This window comes from Octopus bimaculoides, chromosome 4 (genome assembly GCF_046866305.1).
Source record: "Octopus bimaculoides isolate indiv1 chromosome 4, ASM4686630v1, whole genome shotgun sequence".
NCBI classification, from domain to species: Eukaryota; Metazoa; Mollusca; class Cephalopoda; order Octopoda; family Octopodidae; genus Octopus; species Octopus bimaculoides.
Genome location: NC_142931.1, coordinates 29510535 through 29524615, shown reverse-complemented (window position 1 = coordinate 29524615; position 14081 = coordinate 29510535). Strand labels below are relative to the sequence as shown.

The 14081-nt window shown below is 35.1% G+C and overlaps 1 protein-coding gene across 7 annotated transcripts in view; it reads left to right on the top strand.

The window, feature by feature from the left end:
- The window catches only part of LOC106882996 (opioid-binding protein/cell adhesion molecule), a 794708-nt gene that overhangs the window by 85956 nt on the left and 694671 nt on the right, over window positions 1-14081 (top strand). For 3 of the 7 annotated variants that reach the window (XM_089350584.1, XM_089350585.1, XM_089350583.1), the window contains exon 1: window positions 4905-5046. The exons of the other annotated variants lie outside the window; for them this stretch is intronic. In XM_089350584.1, coding sequence (XP_089206710.1) covers window positions 4920-5046 — 127 coding nt within the window. In that variant the 5' untranslated portion in view covers window positions 4905-4919. Of the gene's footprint in view, window positions 1-4904; window positions 5047-14081 lie in introns of those variants that run through there. 7 annotated transcript variants of the gene reach the window in all.

The following is a 14081-nucleotide window of genomic DNA, read 5'->3' as shown; positions in this document are numbered from 1 at the left end:
TTCATGTCACTGGTCAAGTTATTTCTCTTAGTTAATTTTTGTTTAACATATATGTATATGTTTATATGTGTGCACACATACACATATAACTCGTCAATTAATTTGTCGAGCACTCTGTTCGTTTTCTCTGCGAAGCCTCATATCGTTTGTACAATTTATAATGGTCGGTATAGCATGTCACGGCCACATTGACTTATCAATCAGTAGAGAATGTAAATACAACCAATGTTCAGTCATCTCCATTTTTCTGTATTATGAACTGATTTTATGATTTTCAACTATACCAATACTCCCCCTTTATTTTAGTTTTGTATTATTTCTTATGACAAATACATCTAAACTGTCAAAATGTAAAACAAAAAACAACAAAAATGTTGCTGTGTACAAGTGTATACATATTTTTCCGCGAATTGCTTTGATTCAGAAAATTAGCTTTGTGCATATTCCTGTTTTTGAACATATTTCCCTTTTTTATGCTCTATGCATTCATTTTATTTTTCTTATTGCAAAATGCCTCGGTTTATGGGTGAGTTTTCGGAGGACAATACAAAAGATTAGATTTGATATATGAACATGACGGGAGTGGTGAATCCTTGACCGAGAATTCACATCTCTAAACGATAACGCTCTCATTTTATTTTCCTTTTAGTTTTCTTATTAACCAGTTGACTCATTGTGAAGTGAAAGCTTTCACATTTGTGCCGAATTATCGCGGCACTAACGTATCGGCAAAAACATTGATATAAATCGACACGACAAGATAAGCTTTCAGTTTATAAAGCTTCTCAGAATGTATCTCCAAGGTTTAAAGACTGGGTTTATGTCGCGTACTTTTAACATTGGCCTTTCATTATAAGCATTGTACAATATTGTCACTCTCCCTGTCTTCCCACCTCTCTCCTCCAAGCGAGCATTCATCATAGTTCAGAAATTGATTCACAAAGCACAAACTTTCGACTTACTGCTATAAGACACCGTAGTGTTTTGATCTTTTCTGCTAGTTTTCTCCCTAATTTCAGTGTTATCTTTCAAACATTTCCTTTCTCAAATCGCTTTTCTTCAAATTATGAGCAATAAAGCGGTAAACCAGGTCATATTTCTGAATAAACGGTAGGTGGCTTGGTGCATTCATTTAAATATGAAATGATTTTCAATAAAACAAACTAAAATGAAATGAATTCAGAAAACCATTAAAACTAGATATTAGTTTAAGTCAGCTTTAGTCTGTTTTGAATTCTGATATTGCGGTTTTGATTTTGCTTTTCATTCTTTACAAGTTGATAACATTGGTAACAAGTATAGTCTGAAATCACTTCAATCAATTAGTAGCCCGCTCTCAAAATGTGTAGCCTTTCTTTCAATGTAAAAATTATTATTATTAGGATTATTATTGTTATTATTATTATTATTATTATTGCTTTCATATACACTCAACAGATTAGACTGCTGGAAGAGAAAAAAAGCTTAAGATTGGGCTACAACAAGTAACCTTAGATGCCAGAACCTTCCTAACTATCCTAGCTGTTCCTAATAACAGTTTTCTGGAGCTGTACTAAACTGAGTTTTATGCCTGTTTCCTCTATCCACCTGTTCAGATCTTTAGGGATAGTTCCTAATGCACTTATAACTACTAGGATACATTTTACCCGCTCTTTCCATAGTCTCTGTAAGTCAATAGTTAGGTCCTGGTACATTGCTATTTTTTCTATACTTCTCATATTAATGTCTCATATTAATGTTTTCATCATTTGAGACTGTAAAGTCAATTATCTATCATTATGTTCAAATCCTAGTTTTCTACATAGCTCTCAGTGGATTACTCTCCCTAGATTGTCGTATCGTCTTTTGTATTCTATCTGTGCCAGCATACTACATTCACTTACTATATGAGTAATGTTTTCCTCTTTTGATTTGCATAATCTACATTGGGAATCTATTTGGCTTTTGTCTATCATGGCTTGTATTCAATTAGTCTTTAATGCTTGACCTTGTGCAGCTACTAACAAACTTTCTGTCTCCCTCTTCATCTTTCCTTTCTGCAGCCATAGCCATGTCTCACTACTACTAGTTGCTGCAACTATCTTTGAGAATCTACCATGCAACGCCTTCTCCAGCCAGTCAGATAATTTCTGGGGTTTTTTTAAAAGTTCGTTTGGGTTTTTGGTTTCGCTATGTCTTGCTGTGACTCTAGCAGCTTTTAATAAACTTACTTCACTATTACCTACATAGGAGTCTGTATCTACTCTAGCTAACTCCACGTAGTCTTCTACTCATATTAACCCTCTTCCAACTTCTTTTCTAGGTAGGTGTAATCTTGCTACTCCTGCCCTTGGGTGGAGTCCTCCATTCATATTGAATTCCTTCCTAGTTCTTCTGTTTAATTTGCTAATTCAGTTTTTGTCCAATCTACAAAAGCTGCTGAGAGTGTAAGTAATGATATTGCCCAAGTATTTACAGCCTTGACTATTATTATTATTATTATTATTATTATTATTATTATTATTATTATTATTATTATTTCTAAGGCGGTGAGCTGGTGGATTCGTTAGCACGCCGGGCGAAATGTTTTGCGGTATTTCGTCCATCTTCATGTGGTTCAAATTACGCCGAGCTTGACTTTGCCTTTCATCCATTTGGAGTCGATAAATTAAATACCAGTGAAACACTGGTGTCGATGTGATCAACTTACTTCCTCCCCACACATTTCAAGCCTTGTGCCTATAGCAGAAAAGATCATTATTGTTATTATTAAGGCGGCGAGCTGGCAGGATCGTTAGCACGCCGGACAAAATGCTTAGCGGCATTTCGTCCGTCTTGACGTTATGAGTTCAAATTCCACCGAGGTCGACTTTGTCTTTCATCCTTTCGGGATGTAATCGACGTATTTCTTCCCCCAAAATTCCAGGTCTTGTGCCTATAGTAGTAAGGATCATTATTTTGGTTTGACTCAGGTTCGGTCTTATTTCTGGTAGAATTTATGTGAGTAGCGAGCTACTACTTGTAACCTTACGTAAACACAATATTTTAGTAGTCTTTCAAGTGCTTAGAACCTTCCTGATAATCCTTGCTGTCCCTAAGAGAAAAACTTTCTGTAGGAACTCTACAGGGAAGTCTGTTTCAATCTCCTTCAGCCATTCGTCTATATCTTTACTTACTGTTCCCAGCGCACCAATTATTGAGGAACGACCATTACTGTTTTCATAATCCGAATTTTTCCTATTTCAAATTTTAAGAGATTGTAGGCGGCGAGCTGGCAGAAACGTTAGCACGCCGGGCGAAAAGCTTAGCGGCATTTCGTCTGTCTTTACGTTCTGAGTTCAAATTCCGCCGAGGTTGACTTTGCCTTTCATCCTTTCAGGGTCGATAAATTAAGTACCAGTTGCGTACTGGGGTCGATATAATCAACTAGCCCCTCCTCTTCCCAAAATTTCGGGAAAGGGGGGGTCCAGCTTCCTAGGGCTAAATAGCAGCAGTATGATTTCCTTATTGGGACTGTCACATTAAGTTGACAGTATACAACTGCTTTATATATATATATATATATATATATAATTCTTTTTTCACTCGGGAACCTCTGGAACATGATAGAACATTCCATAATACAGAGAGATATTTTCTGCAAGCTGATTAGTTGATTGTTCAGAGCACATCCTAGTTACTTAAGCTGCATTGTTTCGATTTTAGGCTTCTTTACAAACCCATTGTTCGATCCACTGCGTAACGTCATGGACAAACGCATTTATCCATAACCTCAAGTACAAGCTTTGGCAGTGTATAGAGGACGTTTAATGAATTGTCCTTGTAACGCAAAATTCAGCCTCGTAACAACTGCGTCACGCTGAATCTATCTAAGAATTACATTACTGATACGCGTTTTTGTAAAATACTCAACTAAGTAATATGTTAATTCAATGATCAGGCCGTCCAGTTAATCGAAAAACTGAACTCGTATACGACAAAATTGACGTCATAATACATTGTCATTTTTTTTTACGGGGAATAACATGAATTTTGAGACAAAGGTAATCAAGCTTTCTCCTTGCCCATTTTTCACTCTATCCTGTGGGCAAAAATATAGTTTTTTCAATACAATTTTGTCACATGTCCATTTCGGTTAAAATTTCGACACTGGTGAAAATTCGAGAAAAACTAACTTCAGTGGTTGTCAGTGTTGTCAAAAATGTTTCCAGAACGTCCGCAAAACATTTTACTGTTGCATTTTTTACGTCTGAAAACGCAAAATTTTTCATGATTGAAATTTATTTGCAAACCAGGTTTGTTCTTTTCAATTTCACAATGGCAGAGATTGCATTTTTCATTTTTGCTTTGCCCTTGCTCTCTGTCAAATAACATCAAGCCTTGCCTTGTAAAAACCCTTTAAACGACGTAAGTATTTAATCTAATTTCTGGAGTAAAGACCCCATAAAATGTGGTAATCTCTGAGCTAAGAGCAAGAGCGAAAAAAAAAAAAAAAAGCGTTCTTTCCAGCAGGCAACCATGCTCCCTCTATTTATTTTCTTTGGTTGTATTTGTGCAGAATTTTGTTTTTGTTTTCCTTTGCAGAGTAATCATCTTAAAAAAAAATATCTAGGAATTTCTCTTGAACACCTTATGTGTACTTATTATTTTCCTTTGTGCACTAGTTGTAAAACGTGTGCAGGCGTAAACAAGCACAAAGCATAAAGAGATTATTGTTGATGGCCAACGAAATCAGAATAGGTTGTGTTTTAAACTGATTAAATTAACCATATCTCTACCCCTAAACGTTTGTTGACATATTACAATGTAAGAATAGACCATCATTTTACACACACATACACATGATGAAAGTATAGACAACGTCTCAAGTCAAAGACCTCCAAAATATCATTCTGACATATTGCTGTGTAGAAACGTTGTTCAACGATGCGCGCGCATGTATGTACGTCATAGTACGAAGCAAGTATTTTCTGGGTGTTAGTAATGTCAAACTGGGATGTTTTTGTTGGAATAATTTGGTTTTTACATATACACATGAAGGAGAACCAAGGACAGTATTGTCAAGAGGTAAAGTCCAAATCTTTTTTTTAACTAGAACTGTTTTGTTCATCCCCTGCGTTAGTGTACTCCACTATTTCATTGATATCAAGCTGTAAAAACCACTATTGCTATGGCTGCTTTCTTCACACTCATCATATTAAATTCATTTTTCTCGTTTACTATTACACTCGTCTGAAATTGGCAGACCTTCAGAATAGGTATCACTGCCTCGTATACAAGCAAAAGGGCAAATTAAAACCGTTTCCTTCAGTAAATGAATTTTGGGCCTGAAAATTTAATTTCTTTTTTGCCTCTCAATTCCCTGGTTCCTTTTTTGCGGCGAACGTAAAGAATACGCACACCACCCGTTTTCGGCGTTTAGAGAAATGTATAGGGTTAAGGTTACGCCGAAAACGGGTAGTGTGCGTATTCTTTACCTTCACCCATTTTTGCTATTGCACCCGTTTCACGAGGCGGGTGTGGGACTGAAATACAATATATATATATATATATATATATATATATAATATGTAATCTCGTGGATATCATTGGCGATTTTTTCTTCCTCTGTATTTCCCTTCTTTGGACTTTCTTTGTTTCCGACCAAGAGCTCCACTCGAAACGTCAAATTTTCTTTCTTTCCTTTCCCGAGCGTCTAGTAGCACAATCTGTATCACGTCCTCACGTTGTTGTTTTTTTTTTGTCTTTTTCCTTTATTGAACCTATATATATATATATGGTAATTGTTCAGTTTACGTTGTAAAAAATGTAAAGTGACATACCAAAGTATGTTGTCTGATACATTTCTCTTGCTGCATATGGTTTATTTTGTTATATATATATATATATATATATATATATATATATATATATATATATATATATAATCAACCTATCCGCTGTCCCCCATCGTGCTAGAAATAGCCCTCAGGTCGATCTACTACCATCCTTTAGTCCTTAAAAGACCACATTAGATAATGTAATTTGGGATACTAAATACCAGGGAAAGACAGACAATGTGATTAATGCTTTGAACTCCTTTTATCATAAGTCTGCTGGCTTAAGTAGACTCGAGCAGAAACATGCAAGACCATCACTTGGTTTCTTTGAAGTCTGACCTACTATATTCAGTAAGTTCATTAATTTCTCAACAGATTGATATTTTTGTTTCAGTTATGTACGAGAAGAATGTTACGTGGAAAAGATTTTTATTAATATTACATATATATATATATATATAATATGCATTTTACTAGTATTATTCTACTTAAAACGGATTATTTGGTTTCGATCAAAATTTCGACCGGTCTTCGTGTATCATTTTGGAGGCGATATGACAAGTTAAACTGGTTGCCATACATAATACAGTTTCCTAACATTCCAATACGATTTCAAAGCCTGATGTGTTGCAGCTTCTTTCTTCTCTTCTAACACAGTTTTGTCGTAAAGTTAATCTCCCGCCTGAACTTGCCGTTGCAGACGACTTCTTCAGCCACTTTTACTTTACACGGATTAACATAGAAATTCTTTCTTCATTTTATACATCTGTGAAACTTTTTTTGATTGACTTTTAAAATCAATCGCTTTCGTAAGTTTGCTCGATTTGTTTTTTTTTTTGTTTTGTTTTGTTTTGCTAATATTAGTTGTTTGTTTAGTTATTTATTGCACACGATTATGTTCGTGTTGCGAAGAACGCGTGGAAATGGCTGCACTTTAGCAAATTCAAACATACATGTCACGAGAAAATCGAGAACAGAATCAAATATATGTGTGTGTATGCGCACGTACAGAGAATACACACACACACACACACACACATATATGTATCTATAATATATATATTTATATATTCATCTGCAATATATATATATATATATATATATATATATATATATATATATATATATATATATGCATTTATAATATATATATGTATGCATATATATTATATATATATATGCATTTATAATATATATATGTATGCATATATATTATATATATATATGCATTTATAATATATATATGTATGCATATATATTATATATACATGCATCTGTAATATATATATGCATCTACGATATATATATATATATATATATATATATGCATCTATGATAAATATATATATATATATATGCATTTATAATATATATATATATATATATGCATCTATAATTTTTTTTACTTGTTTATCATTTGACTGCGGCCATACTGGAGCACCGCCTTTAGTCGAGAAAATCGACCCCAGGAGTGATTCTTTGTAAGCCTAGTACTTATTCTATCGTTCTCTTTTGCCGAACCGCTAAGTTACGGGGACGTAAACACACCAGCATCGGTTGTCAAGCGATGGTCGGGGGACAAACACAGACACACAAACATATACACACATTAGGAAACCGTGACTATTGCTCTCAGTTAAGCTATGGTTACCAACCAATGTCAAATTAATCTTAGAACTTGAGGCAATCCAACGTAGCTACACGAAGAAGCTACTGGGAAAGACTCAAGAGATTAAGACTCTATTCCTTAGAGTGTAGGCAAGAAAAATATGCCATAATATATATCTGGAAGATCCTGGAGGGAGTTGTCCCAAACTTTGGCATCAAGAGTTACACGAATATTAGAACTGGGCGCCACTGCATAGTGCCAAGGACTCCAAATTTGCCATCAAGATATAGGACAAGATACTGCAATAGCTTGGGCTTCAGTGGATCACAGCTTTTCAATATCCTCCCGAAGGACCTGCATGTGGTGGATGTATGTGTATTCAAAATAAAGCTGGACCTCTTACTGTCAAGGGTCCTAGATGAGCCAACTTCGTAGCAGGAGGTACATTCCAAGGACCGAGCTTTTGTTTCGAGTTCGTAAAAACACGATGCCGTTTCATCTCCTGTCACCAGGTTGGCTTCAAATTCTTCCAACAGATCAGAACAGAATCCGATCTGTTTCTCTTTCAAATCGCTGCGTTACATCACCTTCTGAGCTCCCCACCTTGTATACACATTCCTATACCCCAAATTTTCCACCTTCTTCAGCAATGCATTGTTACTATAGTCCAATTTTGTGCTGCGAGCTCACAGATTCTCACGTGTGTGTCCTCGCAAGTCACTGCATCCACTCGGTAGTAGTTAATGGTTTACCACTGCGTGGTCTTCTGTGTTTTCCTCCCCTTTCTTTTAAACTACATGCATTTATGAACGTATTGTGTATGTCAGATAACCAGCACGTTACCGTCGTCAAGAACTGAACGATGGCACTTTGCTTCTGCTTTAGAACACATTATTTGCTAGCAATGAAGAAAAACAAGAAGTGTTACTGTACCAACTACTATAATTTGAAGGACTTAATGTCAGCTAAAAAGTAAGGTAAATTTTCAGATTAACACCCACACGATTTTCACTAGGGTGTTAGGGTTAGGGTTTTAGGGTCAGGGTTAGGGTGTTAGGGTGAGGGTAAGGGTTAGGATTAGGGTTAGTGTTACGATTTTAGGGTCAGGGTTAGGGTTTTAGGGTTACGGTTAGGTAATCGTGCGGGTGTTAATCTGAAAATTTACCAAAAGTAATCCCCACCTTTGCATGCTTTCGGTGCATCGCTCATGGAGTGTAATCTCTCTCCTATGTTGTAATAAATAATTATGTGTGCACGCGTGCGTATGTGGCCTGTCCGTAATTCTGTATTTTCTCATGTAGCCATTTTTTGGCTTGTGAATTAGGCTGCTCTTTCTAATAGTCGAATTCTTAGATTATTTTCATGGCAAAATGTATTGTTTCAGTTGTAGAGCAGGATTGAACATGCATACCTTTTCACAATTTTATTTATGATGATATTTCATGTGAAATTGTTTTGTTTTAATCTTTTCACTTATTCACATTAAATAAATCTACCTTTTACTTCATATCAACTAAATGAATCTCATTCAAAGTTTCTGTCACGCAAATTCACTGACTAGTGTCTTAAATTCATTTTCTATCGTCAACTTTTAACGCATCTATTATTGTTGTAATCGTCGTTTACAATCGTGCAGAAAAGAAATTAAAATAAAACACCGCTGGCTCTCTTTTTCTTTTATTACTACGACAAGAGAAACAGAAAAAGTACAATGCTGCATTAAAATATTTTTTTTCTTTTATTTTTCCTAAAGAAGATAACTCTAGAGAAAAACAAATCCTGATATTTATATAAAATTCTTAAGCTATAGGTAACCTATTTTAAGACATTTCTGAATAAGCTGTTTATTTCCTGTTCGCATCACATCTTAGCAATAAATGGGGTTTCGGCTATGATCATGATACAGAAAAAAAAAAAAAAAACTAGAAAACAAGTAAACGATAAATAACACTGAACAGTAACTATGATGCCATTATATGTCCATTGGTTTTAAACTTTCATGTCACATCTCTTTCGAAAAAGGTCACTATTTGTCAGCCGTTAACCAACATATTATTACACTAGCGAAAACGTTCTTTTCAAAAACAATTTCTGTTATTGCTTAATTTCGGGCTGGAACGAGACGAGATAATTACCTATCCCAAAACAACACGAATTTATTATATATGTACATCTGTTTATTCGACGGTACTGGTGGTTCTGAAGATAAAGTTGTTCGAGTCGTATATTGAATCAATTATATCACCAAATTAGGAAAAAACAACTTGTTGCGTGTATGTCTTTGATTTCCTGGATACGCTATTTGTATCATTGTAAAGATGAATAAATCAGTTCGCTTCTTATTAAATTCCTTTCAATCAATTTTCCGTGGATATCCTATTTGCTTTTGTTTAGCCAAAGTTCATCCTTGATAGAACATTTGATACCTATCAAAGACTATCCATGACCATCCCATCTTTCTTTTTCGATACAGTGTCACTGGGACTACTCTCTACTCAATGTATTCTTTCTTGTTTTTAAAGATAATGGGCAAATCCATCGGTTTTGGTCTCTGTAAAACATTTTTATTTCTTCACTTCCTTTTTCAGCTTACACACAGACCGCTACATACATACATACATGCATGCACGCACGCACATAAACATATACAGACACAAAAATACAGAAACAAGCGATTCGTGAAAACAAAATGTGGGTACTACTAAAGCAGAGTGGTCCCGAACGCGCAGGCTAGTCGTGAGTGGTCGATCTTAACCCTAAACCTAACCCTATCTCTAACCCTAACCCTAAACCTAACCCTATCTCTAACCCTAACCCTAAACACATGTATTCATTTGCACATGCGCACTCACGCGCGCGCGCATTTTTTGTAGGATCGACCACTCACGACAAGCTAGCGCAGACGCGCGACTGCGCGTTCGGGACCACTCTGCTTTAGTAGTACCCAAAATGTGTATATTTATGTATGCATGTGTATCTATATATGTATGTGTGTGTGCGTGCGTGTGCGAGTGTGTTGGTGTGTGTCTGTTCAAGTGGCTCGTTCAAATGAAAGACAATGATTGTGTGTGAGTTGTGCGTGCGGGCAACCGTGTTTTTCATTGTTCAGCTGCAAAAAATAAACAGTGAACAAATAAAAATTTTATATGGAACTTGCCGAACAAATAGTTTCAGTTTTCGGAGACCGAAAACGATGGATTGCCAGATAATGTGTGATATGAGTATGATTTAGCTGCTATTTCTAGCAGGTTGAGCAACTAGTGTTGGTTCGGGTATGATTCTTTATTCACCATATGGCAGAAGGAAAATCCTCAGAAGATTGGTTGGGGCTCACGTGTGTAATTTAGTGTAAAAACTTCGATCAACTGAGATAATCCAGGTAATTAGTTGACAAAACTCACTCTGGGATGTTTAAAATCTGAAGAAAAGAAAGCAAAAAGGGAAAAGAAATCAAGCAAGAGATATAATTCCAATATAATCAATGTTGACGCATTAAACTAGTCGATATGATCCTGCTATTTCTGTGTACAAACAGATTGCCTAAAAAGGGCAGTTATTTCCAATAATCCAGTGTATTTGAATTAGCTAGATTACATACAGTGTTGGCTAAAAACTCAAATTGATACGGGACTTTATATAATATAAATGAGTATATATGCTTAAATATTTTGAGCTTCGAAGTAACTCTGTCTATTTTGAATATTCCTCTTTGAATCTTGTTTTAACTTATTTCAGTCATTAGACTGTGGCCATGCTGGAGTACCATCTTGAAGAATTTTTGTTGAATGAATTGACTCCAGTACTTATTTTTTTAAGCTTGGTACTTATTCTATCGGTCTATTTTGCTGAACCACTAAGTCCCAGGGCTATAAAGACACCAATACCGGTTAAGCAGTGATGGGAGACAAACACAGACACACACACACATATATATATGTACAACAGGCTTCTTTCAGTTTCCATCTATCAAATCCACTGACAAAGCTTTGGTCAACCCAAGGCTTTAGTAGAAGACACTTGCCCAAAGTACCATGCAGTGGGACTGAACCCAGAACCATGTGGTTGGGAAGTAAACATCTTACCACACAGCACACTGTTTATGGAGTGGGAAATTTTTGAAATATACTACAAATTTATTTTTACTAACAAAACTTAATATAATTATAAGCTTCTGGTTTCTAGACACTCTTGACTCTTTGTAGTCCCATTTTGGACCCTTTACTTGGTTTCATTATTGGAAATAACACTTCTTTGATTAAACAGTTGTTTCATTATTTAAGCTGCAGCTTTATATCTTTTTCTTTTTTGTTAAATTTCATGGTTCTTGTGTAGATCTTAATTTGACTTTTTATAGTTAAATATAATTTATAAAATGGAATTCCTACATGTTATATATATATATATCTGTATTCAACTACACTTTTTTCACGTTTTTTGTAAGCTATATAGAGTTTTTCTCCTTAAAATACCATTAAAAATGTTAGTTCTTGGTCTCGGGTGATTTAGATAAATTAATGTGGGGAGAATTATTTAGAAACAAGATTTTACTCTTTTTTACTATGTAGGATCTGGGATAACTAACACTTTCTGTTATAAAATCTTTTGAAATATTACTTGACAATGACAAAGTAAGTAACCTTTCAGATTTCAATAATGAAGCACAAGAAGAAAGGGAAATGAAACCGCCAAAGTCACTGGTGTCGGTGAAAATGTACAATGCTAACAAAGTTCGAACGTACACACATAAAATAAGCAAAGTATTGTGTATACAATAGTAAAAGTAGAGATTCATGTTCTGAACATTGAATAATGAGAAATATAGTGTAAGTAATATGTATTAAGAAATGAAAGTATTAGTATTTCACTTTCTGAAAATTTGAAATGTTTCAATTTTCTTTTTGAAGTTGAAAATATAAAAACCGGCATAAGCAAAATATACATGGTCACCATTTGAATTGAAACAATGTGAAGTGAGAGTATTCACACTTGTTTTATGTCATTTCTTCTGCGCTTGCACTTTTCTTTATTCTCCTATATTATCTTTTGCTCTCTCACTTTCTCCTCCCTTGTGCAGTTGTGCAGCTTAGACCTTTTCAGTTTGTTTCTAGGAAGGAACACAGATTTACTGTAGATTAATTTAGAAAGTTAAGTTGTCTCATAATCCAAATTGAATATCCAAGAGTTAAAAAAAAAACTAAGCTAAATTGTCTAATTTTGATTGGAATACCTTTTGATTTTTATCAGTAGTACAAAATAATTGTCATTTTACTTGAGTTACATGACTTTTGCTTCATGTCTCTCTCATTTATATATATATGTGTGTGCGTGTGTGTGTCAGTTGATTTTATCGTATTACTCTATCTGATTAATACTCGCCATGTGAAAACTATCAGTGTTGCATTTTCTAAAAGTTAATACTTGGCTATCTTTCGGCAAACTGTATCCAATTTGAAAGAATTGCATCTTATCAGTACAATGTCAGACTTCAGAGCTTTATGTTCCACTCTCTTTCTTTGCTACATTCCATTGTTTGTTAGCGTGCACGAGGGGGTGATGGCTATGGAACAAAATCAATAAGATAAATTAGTATTGTACCACGACAAGTAGTGACAACCACTTCCAATTCCAAATAGAAATCAAAATGAAAGCGTCTGACATCTTCAGCTTGTGTGTTGCTTGTCGAAAACATTTATACACGTTTTAATTTAACTTTACCACATAGCTGGAGCTAAACTAAGCTTCAATTGATTTGCTGTCGGACAATTTATAACTTCGACACGGTATTCCCAAACTTCCTGATTCCGTGACCTAAAATAGAATGTAAATTTACACGAGATTCCCGCCCAGTCCTATCGAAGCTATTCATTATTATATTTTTTCATTAGAATTGGCATGAAAGAAAGAAAGTATATGTCTACTTTCAACGGAAAAATTCCAGCCCCTACTTTACACACACATAGGACAAACTCTGACATACACATAGAGAAACTCTGAAATATTACAACCTGTCACAAGAATGCAGACGACACTCTCTGAAGATGAACTGCTATTGAAGACAGTTTGTTTGAATACTTTTCTTCTTTTTGTTTGAATTTATCTTTTGTGTTCAGAGCAGTAAAGTTTTTGGCCGTTTTGTTTAGTTAGTTTTACATTTTTGAAAAGCAAAAGAGACTTGTTTTATTATCTATTTTTGTGGGATAAATACACCCTTCATACGACACACGCATACACTCACACACACACACACACACACACACATACAGATAGAAGGAGACACACATACACAAGGGCATGGCTTTGTGGTTAAGAAGTTCCTTTCACGATCTTTGTGATTCCAGAGTAAACCTTGATATGGCATCTTGGACAAGGGTCTTCTGCTGTAGTCTTGTGCTAATCAATGCTTTGTGAGTGAAATTTGGTAGACGGAAACTATGCAGAAGCACATCATATATGTTGTCAGTATGTGTGGAACAATGTAGCTGTTATTTCTAGGACATATACATACATGAATATGCTATCAGTTGTAATTGTTTAGTCCCAGGTCAGTGCTGATCCAGTATGGAAAGCATTATGTCCATGACTATCCCATAATTTTCAGGCAGCCTAACCCAGGCTACATTATACAGTCTCTTTTAGAAAATGGTAAGACATGACATTAAGGAGATCTGTATTTT